Below are 13,517 nucleotides of genomic sequence, written 5' to 3'. Positions count from 1 at the left end.
TTAAGTTTGGGAGGAGGACATTCAAAATCTCATTCTAAGTTTCTGGTTGCTGTCAGGTTCCGGTTCAGAGGGTGAGCACATTTGATGCATTTTTAGTATTTTTCTTCCTCCACACCCCAATTCACGTTGTGGAATTGTACCCTAGCTGTGTTGCCTGTGGAACACTTCTGCCAGTTTTCATCATTTTCAGCTTTTATTTTATTGGGTATTTTAAACACAGCACGGATGGAGAATCATGGCACACATCTAGCTCACTGCCACCCTAATTAAGAATCTATTTATTCCTCAGAAGGAAAACGAAAGGCTCACCTGTTCTGGGCTCATATACAGCTTGGTCCCCACTTGTCCTGTGTGTCTGGCGTACCCTGGCATTGGGGTCAGAACCAGCTGGTCTTCTTCATCCTGGTCCATTGCAGTCACCAATCCAAAGTCTCCAACCTTGACCACATCATCCATTGTAAAGAATATGTTGGAAGGCTGGAAAAAAATGAAACAGACAAAAGCGTGGTGGGTGCGTATGGAGAAGGAAAGTGAAGAGAATTATTTAAATGACTACAGAAAATAAATACAAGACACTAGATATTCTCAAGCATGTTTCTCTTTACAATGGGCTAATATGAAAATAAAAACAATCCTTCGATGCTAGACAAGTACTGTGAGTAAAGAAGGGGCAAGGGTAGCAAAGGGAGTGAATATTTATTGAACATCTATTTATTTATTTAAATTTTATTTATTAATTTTTTGGCTGTGTTGGGTATTCGTTGCTGTGCACGGGCATTCTCTAGTTGCGGTGAGCATGGGCTACTCTTTGTTGTGGTGCCGGGCTTCTCACTGCGGTGGCTTCTCTCGTTGCGGCTCTAGGCTCTAGGCACAAGGGCTTCAGTAGCTGCGGCTCGTGGGATCTAAAGCGCAGGCTCAGTAGTTGTGGCGCACGGGCTTAGCTGCTCCACAGCATGTGGGATCTTCCCGGACCAGGGCTCGAAGCCGTGTCCCCTGCATTGGCAGGTGAATTCTTAACCACTGCGCCACCAGGGGAGTCCCTGAACATCTATTTAAATAAATCCTTAGAGATTCACAGTCCCTAGGGTCTACGGTACTTAAACCTCAATCTCATTATTCTATATACTCTCCCTTGGCAAGCTCCTCTACATTTATGACCTAAGCCATGATAATAATAATAATAATAATAATAGCAAATGCATATATAGCACTTGCAATGAGCCAGAAGTTGATCTAAGTAGTTCATTACTATTAACTCAAGTAATACAATGCTTTTAGTCCTATTGGTCCCTCATTTCACAGATGTGAAAACTGAGGCCCAGAGAAGTTAAGTAAGTTGCCCAAGGTTACCCAGCTAGTAAGGGGTGGAGCAGGGATTCAAACCCGGGCTGTCTGGCTCTGTGAGAAAAGGACTTCTGCTCCACTGCCATGTGTCCAATTCTTGCCCTGCTGTAGCTAATCACTACTATTTGGTGAATGAACGAAACAGACTGATCTTCGGGCTTGTGTCTGGGAGGGGAATGTAGGCTGTCAAGGAGAATAAGAGCTCTTAACTACAATCTTGTGTTGCCTCTTCTAATACAGGCTCCCATATACCCCACAACCCCCGTCCCGAGTTCTAAACTCTCATATGCAACTGTTCATAAGATACATCTAACCACGGGCTCCTCAAACCCAAAATCCCCTACATGAAATACATCGTCTTTCCCTAGAGCCTACTCTCAGCCCACATGACCACCATTCATAGCCCTTGAAATAAGGGAAAAGGAAGCCATTGAGCTCACAAAATTGACTTTCACTGGGCTTCAAATACTGCCAGACAAAAAACATTTTATTGCAAAGCTCCAAAGTACCATCATACAGTATGGACTTTGAAACAATGAGGTTATTGCATATAACCAACATCTACGGTGATACCCTCCTACTTTCCCTCAAATAACCTTGTAAGAGAGACAGGATTAGACTGCCTTAAATTTCATCTTTCCTCCCCTCTCTGTGCTCTGCTGTCAGCTGTTATCTACCCAACACTAACAGACTTTTTTTTTGGTTCTCCAGCATCTTTCCATTGCCCTATGCTTCCACCAGAAGTATCCTGATGTGACTTTGGGAACTCTCTTCTTCCGGGCAGCAAGTCCATGGCTCATAGGGGATGTTATCTGGAGGTTGCATCCACCAATCAGCATAATCCCAGCCTCTGGCCAGGCGACTGGTTTAGGGACGCATATGTGTTCCTGGCTTATCGATTAGAAGAAAACCAGGTAAATCAACTATACTCCAATAAAAATTAATATAAAAAAAAGCTCATTTAAATGAAAAAAAAAAAAAGAAAACCCAGGACTTCTGATCAATAGCAGGGGAAAGTGACACTTTTCTCCCCAACACCTCCAAAAGACTTAATACATGGAGCCCTGAGAAATTCTGGCAGCTATGCTGAGACTGATATGTGACAAACACGTGACCAAAATACAAAAAGGTTAGAGGGCCTAGGAGGTTTAACATTAGGCTCAATGATAGGTCAGAATGAGCACAATACATAGTTTTTCAACTGGGAATATGTATATATATAAAAAACTCAATCACTTTGCTGTTCACCTGAAGCTAACACAACATTGTAAATCAACTGTACTTCAATAAAAAGTAAATAAATAAAATAAATGACTTTAATAGGAAAAAAAAACACATTGAAACCCTTGGGTGATGTTCCACAAAAACAGACCTTGAGGTCCCTGTGCATGAGCCCTTTGCTGTGCAGAAACTCCACCGCCTCCGCGATCTGCAGGAAGATGTGCAGACACACGCTCCTCTCTCTTTCCTCAATGGTGCAGCGGCTGTTCAGCCAGTCTTTGAGGTTTTCCTTTCTGCACAGCTGCATCTGGATGTAAAGATATACCTTCGGTGAACTGGGTTGGAGTTTTTCCACAGAGTTTTTAGTGAGATCTAAACTTAAAGTGGTTGGTCTTGAAGGAGAAATAGACAAAGTAGGTTCCGAGGAAGACTTGCTACTGGAATGCTGGACTGCAGTTAGTTTATCAGCACAATGGTTGCCAATAGGCGGTCGGTTCGTTTTGGGCTCTTTGCTGGATGCGTTATCACAGCCGGAATCTTCAAATACTATAGAAGAGGAGGTTCGCTCCCTTGACCTTACATAAGGGGAAGCTTCAGAAGGACAAAGTTCAAAAGAGTGTCCCTCATCATTGCCATCCCTAGTACCGTCTTCCCCCTTGCAGTCTGTAAGGCAGCTGTCCTGGAGGTTGCACACCGCGTCCACCGACTCACTCGTGTCTCTGTGGTCCATTCCGGAAAATTCCAGTGGAGAGAACTGGCTCTTGGATGAACCTGACTGGCCACAGGAAATCCCGACCGAAAAAGACCTACTGCTTCTTGGAGAAGGGGCTATGATTTCAACGCGTTCCTTTGTAGAGAAAGGATCCATTCTGCATATTTTAACGGATGGTGCATCCGCGGGACTAGGAGAGGTGAGCGGCCAGTCTGTGCTAAGAGTGGGAGAAGTACAAAGGGATGAGAGTGAATACGTGTTGATTAAATTATGTGAACTACATCCTTTGTTTGCTTATTTATTGATTAATGTATTTTTAATGAAGTACAGTTGACTTACAGTGTTGTAACTACATGTTTTGTCTCCAAAGCTTCAACTATAATAAAGCCAGTTACCAAGTGACAACATGGAAATTCAATGAAAACATGCCACACGAGACAAAGAACATCACAGCCCATCCATTCCTGAACTGGAAATCTTGGTTTTAAACTGGAAACAGTTCTCTGGGACTGTCATGCCCAGAACAGCCAAGGCCTATGTGCAAAACACAAAGCACAGAGGAAGACCAAGGCCAGACCCCTTGGTGGCTGTGATTCGGAAGCCCCCATCCCAATTAGGGCTTGAGACACAGGGTCACTTCACCTGGTCCTTCTGTGGTTTGGCTACTGGCTGTGTATATAAGTGTCACTGTAACTAGGTACCTCATGTGGATCTAGGGCTGTGTTTGGTACTTTTAGGCAGGAATTTTACTCCAGCTCTTTACTAAATAGTCTATTTGTAGCCTGCTTTCTTTTTGTTCTCATTGAGTAGTTTTTAAAAACACCTTCCTTCCTAGAGAATAGCATATTTAACATGGGAATTATCTTCAGGTTGCCCAAGTTCATGGGTTTTTTTGCTTTTTGGTTTTTGGCCTTGCCATGCGGCTTGCGAGATCTTAGTTTCCCGACCAGGGATCGAACCTGCGCCCTTGGCAGTGAAAGGGAGGAGTACTAACCACTGGACCACCAGGGAATTCCCATAAGTTCATGTATTTTTTTTTTTTTTTGATGTGGACCATTTTTGAAAGTCTTTATTGAATTTATTACAATATTGCTTCTGTTTTATGTTTTCTGGGGTTTTTTTTTTGACTGCGAGGCGTGTGGAATCTTAGTTCCCGGACCAGGGATTGAACCCACACCTCCTGCATTGGAAGGCAAAGTCTTAACCACTGGGCCACCAGGGAAGTCCCAAGTTCTTGTGGTTTTAACTGCAAATAGTTTAAAACTACTTTAGAAAGGAGTTGGAAATTGCTAACTACTAAGAAAGTAAATGAAAATTTAAAATAAAAAATGGAGGGCTTCCCTGGTGGCGCACTGGTTGAGAGTCCGCCTGCCGATGCAGGGGACACGGGCTCGTGCCCCGGTCCGGGAAGATCCCACATGCCGCGGAGCGGCTGGGCCCGTGAGCCATGGCCGCTGAGCCTGCGCTCCGCAACGGGAGAGGCCACAACAGAGAGAGGCCCGGGTACCGCAACAACAACAACAACAACAACAAAAATGGAGACAAAAGCAGACAATATCTCTTATTGAGAAAGGCTACTGTAAATCCTTCAGTGAATTATAAGTCATAGAGCTCTATCTACCAATGATTTTAGAAATTCATGTTCTGGACAAAAAAGAAAAAAAAGTTCATGTTCTAAAAACTAAATCAACTTTTCACTTAACAAGTGACTAGAGAATGTTCCAAAACACGATGACAGAAACAGTAATCTGCTGTTATTTTTCTTTTAAAAAAATTATCTCTAAAGTTATAGAAAGGATATTTTGTTCATGTAAGCCAAAAACTAGCCTGAAATAAATACTAGTTTTGAAGTCTATGTCTAACCAAGTTACCTTTCATCTTTCAGCCAAATTTCATCCATTTTTTCTTGCCACTTCTCTGGTGGTGCTTCCAACCAAGCATTGAAATATCTAACAATTCCTGGGTGTTCAAGCTTAGCTAAGGCTTTAACTTCTCGCATGACCTTTTCCCGAGCCAATTCCCTGAAACAGAGAAACAATGAAGACCCTGAAGGTTGCTCGAATCTGAAGAAGCAATCATACCAAAGACAGTACAAAACAATAAAATAAAATTCTCCCTTGTTCTAAAACGGGGAACAGACGAGTCAGCCTAGTGGCATAATTCTAAGAAGCCAAAGAGTAAATAAGTCTTTATTAGAAAAAAATGTGTATTTATACTATTTCTTTTTTCTTCCAGAAATAAATGCTTACAAGTACATCTATCCATTCAAATAAAGAGTTCTTAGCTGACTCAAAATGAATGACTAAAGACCCTTGAAGATAATTGCTTAACGCTTGTTAATTAATAGGAGGATGAATAGGTGGAAGTGAAGTACTCAGAAAAGAGAGCTCAGCCTGGCAGCTCCGGAGGATGGAGAAGGACCAGCCCGACAAGGTACAGACAACAATCCGAAAGGCTTGTACGAGCACCTTTGTCTGTTTAAACTCAACTACTGAATATCATAGGCAATGATGTTTAACCAGAAAAGCATCTGGATTTGATCTTCTGCTTTGACAGCTTTTCTGATGGATCTAAGCTCACATTCTAGGGATCCCACCATCACCTGAAACAACATAATAAATAGAAGTTATATCCTCTTCCGTCCCCAAGAGACAGTCAGCTACTCCCACTTTTCTCTCTGTGTTTCATGACTGTTAATGGTCCCACCCTGAGAATCCTGGTAGGTTTCTGAATTTTCCATATTCAGTGACCAAATCCTATCAGCTCCTCCTTTGTAATTCCTGATACTCATTCCTTCCTCATCCATCTCCACTTCTGCTGCACTAATGCTCTGTATCTTAGGACTGAACTTCCGCAAAAAAAAAAATCTCCTAATGAACACGCTTGTCTCTTACTACATACCACCTCCACTTTGATCACGTCATTCTTCTGCTCAAAGGCACAACTGTCTATGGAATAAAATCTAAACTCCTCTGCTTGGCATTTAAGGTGCTGGAACCCATCTTTGCCATCTTTCTTCCATACTCCCCTTCATTCTCTTTTTTTTTTTTGGCTGCACAGTGTGGCTTGTGGGATCTTAGTTCCCTAACCAGGGACTGAACCCATGCCCGCTGTGCTGGAAGGGCAGTCTTAACCACCGGACCGCCAGGGAAGTCCCTCCCCTCCATTCTTACCCTTGCTCCACTTGCGGCAGAATCCTCAACTAACCTCTACATCCCCTGCAAATGTTTCCCTAGAGCCTCTGCTCAGGCCATTTCATGTACTTGGCCATCCCGCCCCTACATGTGTGTCCACCAAGGGACAGGTTACCCCTGAACACGGCGCAGACAACACTACCACCACAAGGCTGGCTTTCCTTGACTGCCTTCGGCTACCTCTGCACTTTCTTCATGAGAAGCTACTTACTAAATTAAACCACAAGTCACAGTCTTCCTGGCTTTGCAGTTATTTGAGTATATATACAAAGGTCTCAAATAGTTATAGATTCTTGAGGGCAGAAGCCTTTCTTAATTTTATATCCTATGTGGTACTTTGTACATTTCAACTACTCAAAAATTATACACCAAAGAAAAGAATTAGTCCCATAGTACTCAGACTGTCCCATTCCTATGTCCCTATCTGTTGGACAGCATGTTTAACTGCTAATTAGGAAGACAGTCCAGAAATTAGTGCACATTTAATCAAGAATCCACAGGAGGCTTCCACAATAGATGAAAAGGACGGTGTTACTGAAAGCCCATCATCTTAAGCGTCACACTGTTCTGAGCCCAAAATTCCACTTCTAGGAATCTATCCTAAGGAAACAGACGTGATCAAAATTTTATATAACAGATGAGCAATGTCAAGTTGTTTTTTTTTTTTTTGGCCGTGCCGAGAGGCATGAGGGATCTTAGTTCCCTGACTAGGGATCAAACCCATGCCGCCGGCAGTGGAAGCATGGAGTCCTAACTAATGGACTGCCAGGGAAGTCCCCAAAGTTATTTTTAATTGCAACAAGTTGGAAACCTAAATATTTAAAAATAAGAAATGGTTAAATGAGACATGGCACAAGTATTAATTGGACTATTTTCCAGTCATAAAACACTTTCAGTATATTTTAGCATTTCAGTAACATACTCTTAATAGGAAGGAAAACACTGAGAATACAATGAAGGAAGCAATAAATAAAACTGTATTGTACTGATAAGTGTGCTAAGAACTAGGTAAATTTATGACCAGAAAAAAAAAAAAAAAAGAAAATAACTTAAAATGTTAAAAGTGTTTATTACTAGGTAGAGTAGACACGGATTGTTTTTTGTTTTAATACTATTCCTTATTTTCCACAATAAATATAGATTATTTTTAAATGGTGCTACGTATTAAAGTCTATAGTTATTAAAATTCACTATGGGAATGCCCTGAGTTGTTAAGAATCAAAAACAAGGGCATATTTTTTAAGTAGATACAAAGCAGTCAAAGTAGATGACATTTTTAAAAGATAGCTAGTTACCTGGTAGTACTGAGAATATAAGATTCAGAAGGTCAGAAACTCTGTTTTCTATAGTCTCTATGGAGTATAGTAAGGACATATTGCCTATGAGATTAGATAACACAGTCCTAACTCCAAGTTTACTAAAAGTACCATCCATTACCTGTTTGGGAGGCGGATTCTCTTGATAGCATAATTGCAGTCATCAACTTTGTTTCTAGCTTCAAAGACAACTCCAAACCCTCCACGACCCATGCACTGAATCGGTTCAAAATCTGTTAGATAGCTTAAAAAAAAAAAAAAAAAAAGTAAATTTTACAAAGTTTGTAATAGTTTTAAATTTTGTACTAATAGTTCAATCTTATTTTATGATATGTAAAAATGTATAAACTAAGTTTCCTAGAACTTATTTTAATAGAGTGCAGTTTAAATTCTAATAGCATTCTTTGCTTTCCTGTCTGTATAAATGAAGCAAAGACATTTTAATTTTGCCCCTGGGAATTTTATAAAAAATTTTAAAACTTCTGCTTAATGGGGAATCTCTTGTTAATCACTTATTCTTACAGCAATTTTAGTACTGTTCTGTCCTATCCAATACTTTCCATCATCCATCAAAACAGTTTATCCTTAATTCTCTAACCTTTTACCTCTTGTGGCATTCTGTATTCAAGCAGAAAATGTATTTTCATCTTATGCCAGTGCCTGTATATTTTATGGAAAACATTTAATCAGTTCCATTACATTTATGTACGTTTTTAGCCAGAAACCTTCTCTAGGAACCAAAGCTATCTGAAATTCGCTGGGGTGCCTCAGGAGTCAGTGTGCTCATCACCAAAGGTATGTGGACAGAAGCTAACTCACCATCTGGCACTTACAGATGGACCTCCACTTTGTAGCCTATGTCCCCTGGTGACCTCTCTGATCTGCTCTGTATATTCCAGCCAACTTGCACCAGGCTCTCTCACAACTGCAGAGCTTTTGCTTCTGCTATTTGCTCCAGTGGGATGCCCTACTTCTTTGGACTTAATAAAAAAACTCTATTTTTCTTTCATTCTGCTCATCTCACCACCTCTATAAGGCCTTCCTAGACCCCTATCTTAATGTTCTTATAGCACTTTGCACATACTACTTGGAACTGTTTAAACTTGGTCTCAATATTTTGCAGTTATTTATAAGCAGCTTTCTCTCTCCACTACTACCGAATTGTAGGGACCGTGACTGCAGGAGAGAATTCTTTTTCCTCTTTGTATTTCCAAAGCCTGGGCTCACCTGGCAAATAGAAGGTCTAACAAATATCTATCGAATAATGCATGAATTAATAAATGAATGAATGCACGCATGCGTGCTGTGGAAGACATTCTTCCAGCCGTGTGAGAGGGAGTTGAATTAGATGATCTTTGGTGTCCCTTAGAAGGCTAACTTTATTACTTTATGACTTGCACACTCATATTAATTTAGCGGTTCGCTCAGCTTTAGAGCATGGTGTTAAGGAGGAGAGACAATAGATCCCAACGCTCCATGGGCCAATTACCTTCACAGAGAATGAAGAGTAATGATCTGTATCCCTAAGAATAGCTAGGCAAGGTACTTGAGTACAAATCCATCTCCCCAACTGCAAAAGCCCATGAAGTTCTTGTCCTACTCCTGGAGAGCCAACTGAATTATCTTCCTACATTAAAGAAAACACTCATATGAAAATGGATATATCTTTGGAAAGGAGAAACATCTTATATATGATTACAGCTTTTATAAATATAAGTATCATCTTGCCTCAGGTCCCAACTTAGGACTTAAATTCATGACTGAATCCAGAGCTCATGTTCTTAATAATGCCTAGAACATAGTAGGCACTCAATAGACGTCAGGTATTATACAGAGCTCCTGTATTTTTAAAAACAATCAGCTGTTCTCTTCATAGTGAATAAAATGGAAGGAAAATTGAGTCTAATTCAGTTTTAGAGTACATTATTCCAATTCTCTTCACAACAGCCTTACCAATATATGCTTAATCACCATACCCCACTCACCCTCCCATCTCCACCTGTCTCTTACTCATGATTTATTATGACACCCTCTTGAATCATCACAGCCAGAGTTAGTTACTTATAGCTCATGGCTTTTTTCCTTATATGTTTATGTTTTCTCTAGTATCACCTTCCCCGGTAGACTTTAAGCTCCTCCAGGGGGTAGGACCAGTCTTTTTATTTCTCCCAAAGCCTGAGATACTGCACAGAGTTGTTCAGAAAGATGCTGAATGAACGATGAATGGCTTGGGTACTGAACTGCCCATGGAGTTGACAGGCCCCTCTCCTCTCCCTCACTATAAGTCAGCATTTTTATTAGCAAGGGTATTAAAGCCCTTACCACTTGCTAGTCACCTAGTACGTTTTGCTAAAACATACGAATTACAGCCAATTCTCAACTTTTGAGAAGATGGTATGAATGCAGCTTAGATTAAGTCCATAGATAATCAAAATAACCCACATTTTAGCTGTAATTTTCCATCTTTTCTGTCATAAAGCCATTTCCCTAGATATTTATTAAGCAGTAAGTTTCATATAGAGCTTCTCCTTGTCCCTGTATCATGAAAGTGCTAATAAGCATGATATCAAAATGAAGGGGAAAAGTAGCAATAATCCATGTAAGAAAATTGAACCGCAGCACCATTCCTTGTCCCACAAAGCATGAAAATCTGTACACCTGACAGATCTGCTTACAGATTTTCTACTTTTATTTTACTTTCAAATTATTTGAATTGGCTGATTTTTAAGTAACCCAACTCCCTCTTCTGTTTTTAAAAATGATCTATTCTATTGGTGTATTTCTCCCCAGTTTTCTGCTTCTTATTTTAGACAGAATAAGGATGAAATAAATAACTGAGGATTAAGTAACATAGGAGATTTATGCCATATTCCAATAACATAAAAATTATTGTTTGGTATTAATGCCAAGCCCAGTACATGGTAGACCCTCAATAACTATGTCATCTGAATAACAACTCAATTCGGTGGCTGTAATTCTTTTTTTTCTTTTCCTTCCAGTTTTATTGAGAAATAATTGACATACATGGTGGCTATAATTCTAAACTTTTATAATGCTCTACTTCTATCCCTCTTCTATACCACCTTGAATCAGTTTAAGTAACTTGAGGGATATGTCTGTTTTATTTACCTAGTCATACATTTTTTTTAAAAAAAATTAAACAATATCTTAGTTTAGAGGTTGTTTCTTCTTTCTTAAGTGAAATACAGTCGGCATACCGTATTATGTAAGTTTCAGGTGTACTACGTAATGATTTGACATTTGTATACATTATGAAATGATCACCACGACAAGTCTAGTCATCATCTGTCCCCACAGGAAGTTACTGCAATATTATTAACCGTATTCCTTATGTTGTATATTACAATCCCTGTGATTTATCATATAACTGGAGGTTTAGAAGCAGATGTTGAACGAACAACTATTCTATTCTTCATCTATGTCACCCACCACTCCCCCTCTCCCTTCCGAACCATCCATTCGTTCTCTGTATCTAAGGCCATTTCTTCCTGGATTTGAACAGTTAGCATCAGAAGCTACAGCACACATACATTTTATGAAAAGACTCATACCGTGATACGTATCCAGAATTTTTTATGTCATTCCAGCTACTGTCATTCGCTTCTCCACTGACAGAATCGTATTTATTTTCAGTTTGACACTGAGTTTCAGATTCTTTCCTTTGCTGATAAGGTGGGGGAGACAAAAAGTCACTCTCAGTACAAAGCTGAATGGAAGTTAGCTAACAATATTAGGCTATAAAACACTGAAGAATAAATAATACTGAGAAAAATAAATGTATTATAAGAACATAAAACAACAGCATTTCCTTTGTCAAAGGGAAAGGGCATGATCAGGGTGGAGCCAGACTGCAATGGGTAGAGGAGTGAAGGGGACAAGGACGTGGAGGCAAGAGTATGGGCAACAATGATTTTAGGGTAAAACTTAAGGAAATGGACCCCTTGCTCCTCACATGCACACACGCACATGCGCACACCCCCCCCTAAGTTTTCTATAGTCCCAACACTTTGAAAAGGATGAGATTCTAAAAAATGTCTTACTCTGTGAGGATGAGGATGGAAGAGTCTGCGCACAATGAAAGTTGTTGCTACGATACAAAACAGAATGGTTCCAACTATTTCTTTCCACCAGTGTAAGAGGAGCACGGGATCCTTTTTGCGGATACTCTTGCTGTAATTCGGGTTGTCGAGAAATCGGACTGTGATCTGTGTGCTCCGTTTGTTCCTTTCCCTCTTGTAGTATGGCAGGTAATAACCATTATCTTCAACAACAAACATTAAAAGTGGTTTTTTTTAAAAAGATAAACCAATATAGTTCCACCTTTAATTGCTAAAAATTATCTAATTTCCTATGACTTTTAACACTAATTCCTTTTTCTAAAGTTTCATCTCCTCTTTAGCACATCTTTCTATTGAATAATAAGACTAAAAACAACCCTTAAGGGATACTCCGTTCATTATCTCATTAATAATTCAATCCTTTAAATGCAAAAAAGAAAAAAAATTAGATAGTACTCAAACCTCCTTTGCGGATTTGAAACTTTACTTTCATTTAGCATCAACAAAATATCAAAATTTTACCATGACGAGGAAAACATCTCCACCGTGCCGCTCTGGTTCCTTTCAGGCTGTCAAAATGAATTTGTCCTAGAAAGCAGCCTGTCCTTTTCACCTTCTATTTTATACCACATGGGCAGATTACACAATTCTCTTTTACCTTGTATTCTCATCAATATCAGATAGACAGCTGTCTGTAGTTCAGAGCTCTCTGATTTTCGTTAAATCAATTTAAATTCTACAGTAATTTCCCAGTTTTATCATCTAGGGTAACTGATGAGGAGTCTATGTTTTTGCCTAATGCAGATCTGAGCAATTTTCTTTTTTATATCCAACTGTTCAAAAAATTTTCATAACTGAATATATCCTAACTTTAAATACACAGGAATGTGTTTCACGTCAAATGTCACCTATTCTTGACTTTTGTACTAATTTTCCTCGTCTGAAAACAAAATTAAAATAACCCCATTTTATAGCATTTTCACATAGCTCTATGGGAAACACCTATCTTCTTCATTATGCAGACTGATATTATATAGACTATATTATATAAGCTCATAACTAAATAAGAGCTAATAACAAGAACTAATGCTTATTGAACACTATTATTTGCCAGGCATGGAGCTAATTAAGACTGTGCATTATCTCATTTAGACCTTATCACAACCCAATAAATAGATATTAGGATTACTATACCTTTGTTTTACAGATGAAGAAACAGAGACACAGGTAAGTTAGGTGTGCCCAGCCTAGCATGTGGCAAAACCCTGGCAATCTGTCTTTTGAAGCCTTGTACCCTTGGCCACCATTCACAATACCTGCCTCCCAAGATATTTATTTTCTGCCCTCCAACTGGCTACTTTGCATTTGAATTCTATTAATTAATTTCAAATTAATAAATTAAAATAAACAGAAAAATAAAAACAGCATTTTCAATCCAAGTGGAATCACACTTACCATATGGATACTGCAAGATTGAAAGTGCACCATTACTGTACTCTTCGTGAGAAAACTTATCATTACTAAGACATTTGTCAAATTCATCAGACCCCACCAAGACAGGAGTTCTGGAAGGAGAATCTAAAAGAAAACGGTAAAATCTTAACTGTTATGACTTTAATGAAAATGTGTGTGCCTCATTCATCCAAAAAAA

At 39.4% G+C, this 13,517-nt stretch overlaps 1 protein-coding gene across 2 annotated transcripts in view; it reads right to left on the bottom strand.

Annotated features, from left to right (window-relative positions):
- EIF2AK3 (eukaryotic translation initiation factor 2 alpha kinase 3) overlaps positions 1-13,517 on the bottom strand; it is a 75,420-nt gene that overhangs the window by 19,565 nt on the left and 42,338 nt on the right. For both annotated transcript variants that reach the window (XM_067704428.1, XM_067704427.1), the window contains exons 8-14: positions 13,322-13,444; positions 11,849-12,069; positions 11,360-11,472; positions 7,909-8,031; positions 5,149-5,298; positions 2,717-3,494; positions 310-477 (exon numbers count right to left, since the gene is read on the bottom strand). In XM_067704428.1, coding sequence (XP_067560529.1) covers positions 310-477; positions 2,717-3,494; positions 5,149-5,298; positions 7,909-8,031; positions 11,360-11,472; positions 11,849-12,069; positions 13,322-13,444 — 1,676 coding nt within the window. The remainder of the gene's footprint in view (positions 1-309; positions 478-2,716; positions 3,495-5,148; positions 5,299-7,908; positions 8,032-11,359; positions 11,473-11,848; positions 12,070-13,321; positions 13,445-13,517) is intronic.

This window comes from Pseudorca crassidens, chromosome 14 (genome assembly GCF_039906515.1).
Source record: "Pseudorca crassidens isolate mPseCra1 chromosome 14, mPseCra1.hap1, whole genome shotgun sequence".
Classification (NCBI taxonomy): domain Eukaryota; kingdom Metazoa; phylum Chordata; class Mammalia; order Artiodactyla; family Delphinidae; genus Pseudorca; species Pseudorca crassidens.
This window is presented reverse-complemented; position numbering and strand designations above follow the sequence as displayed.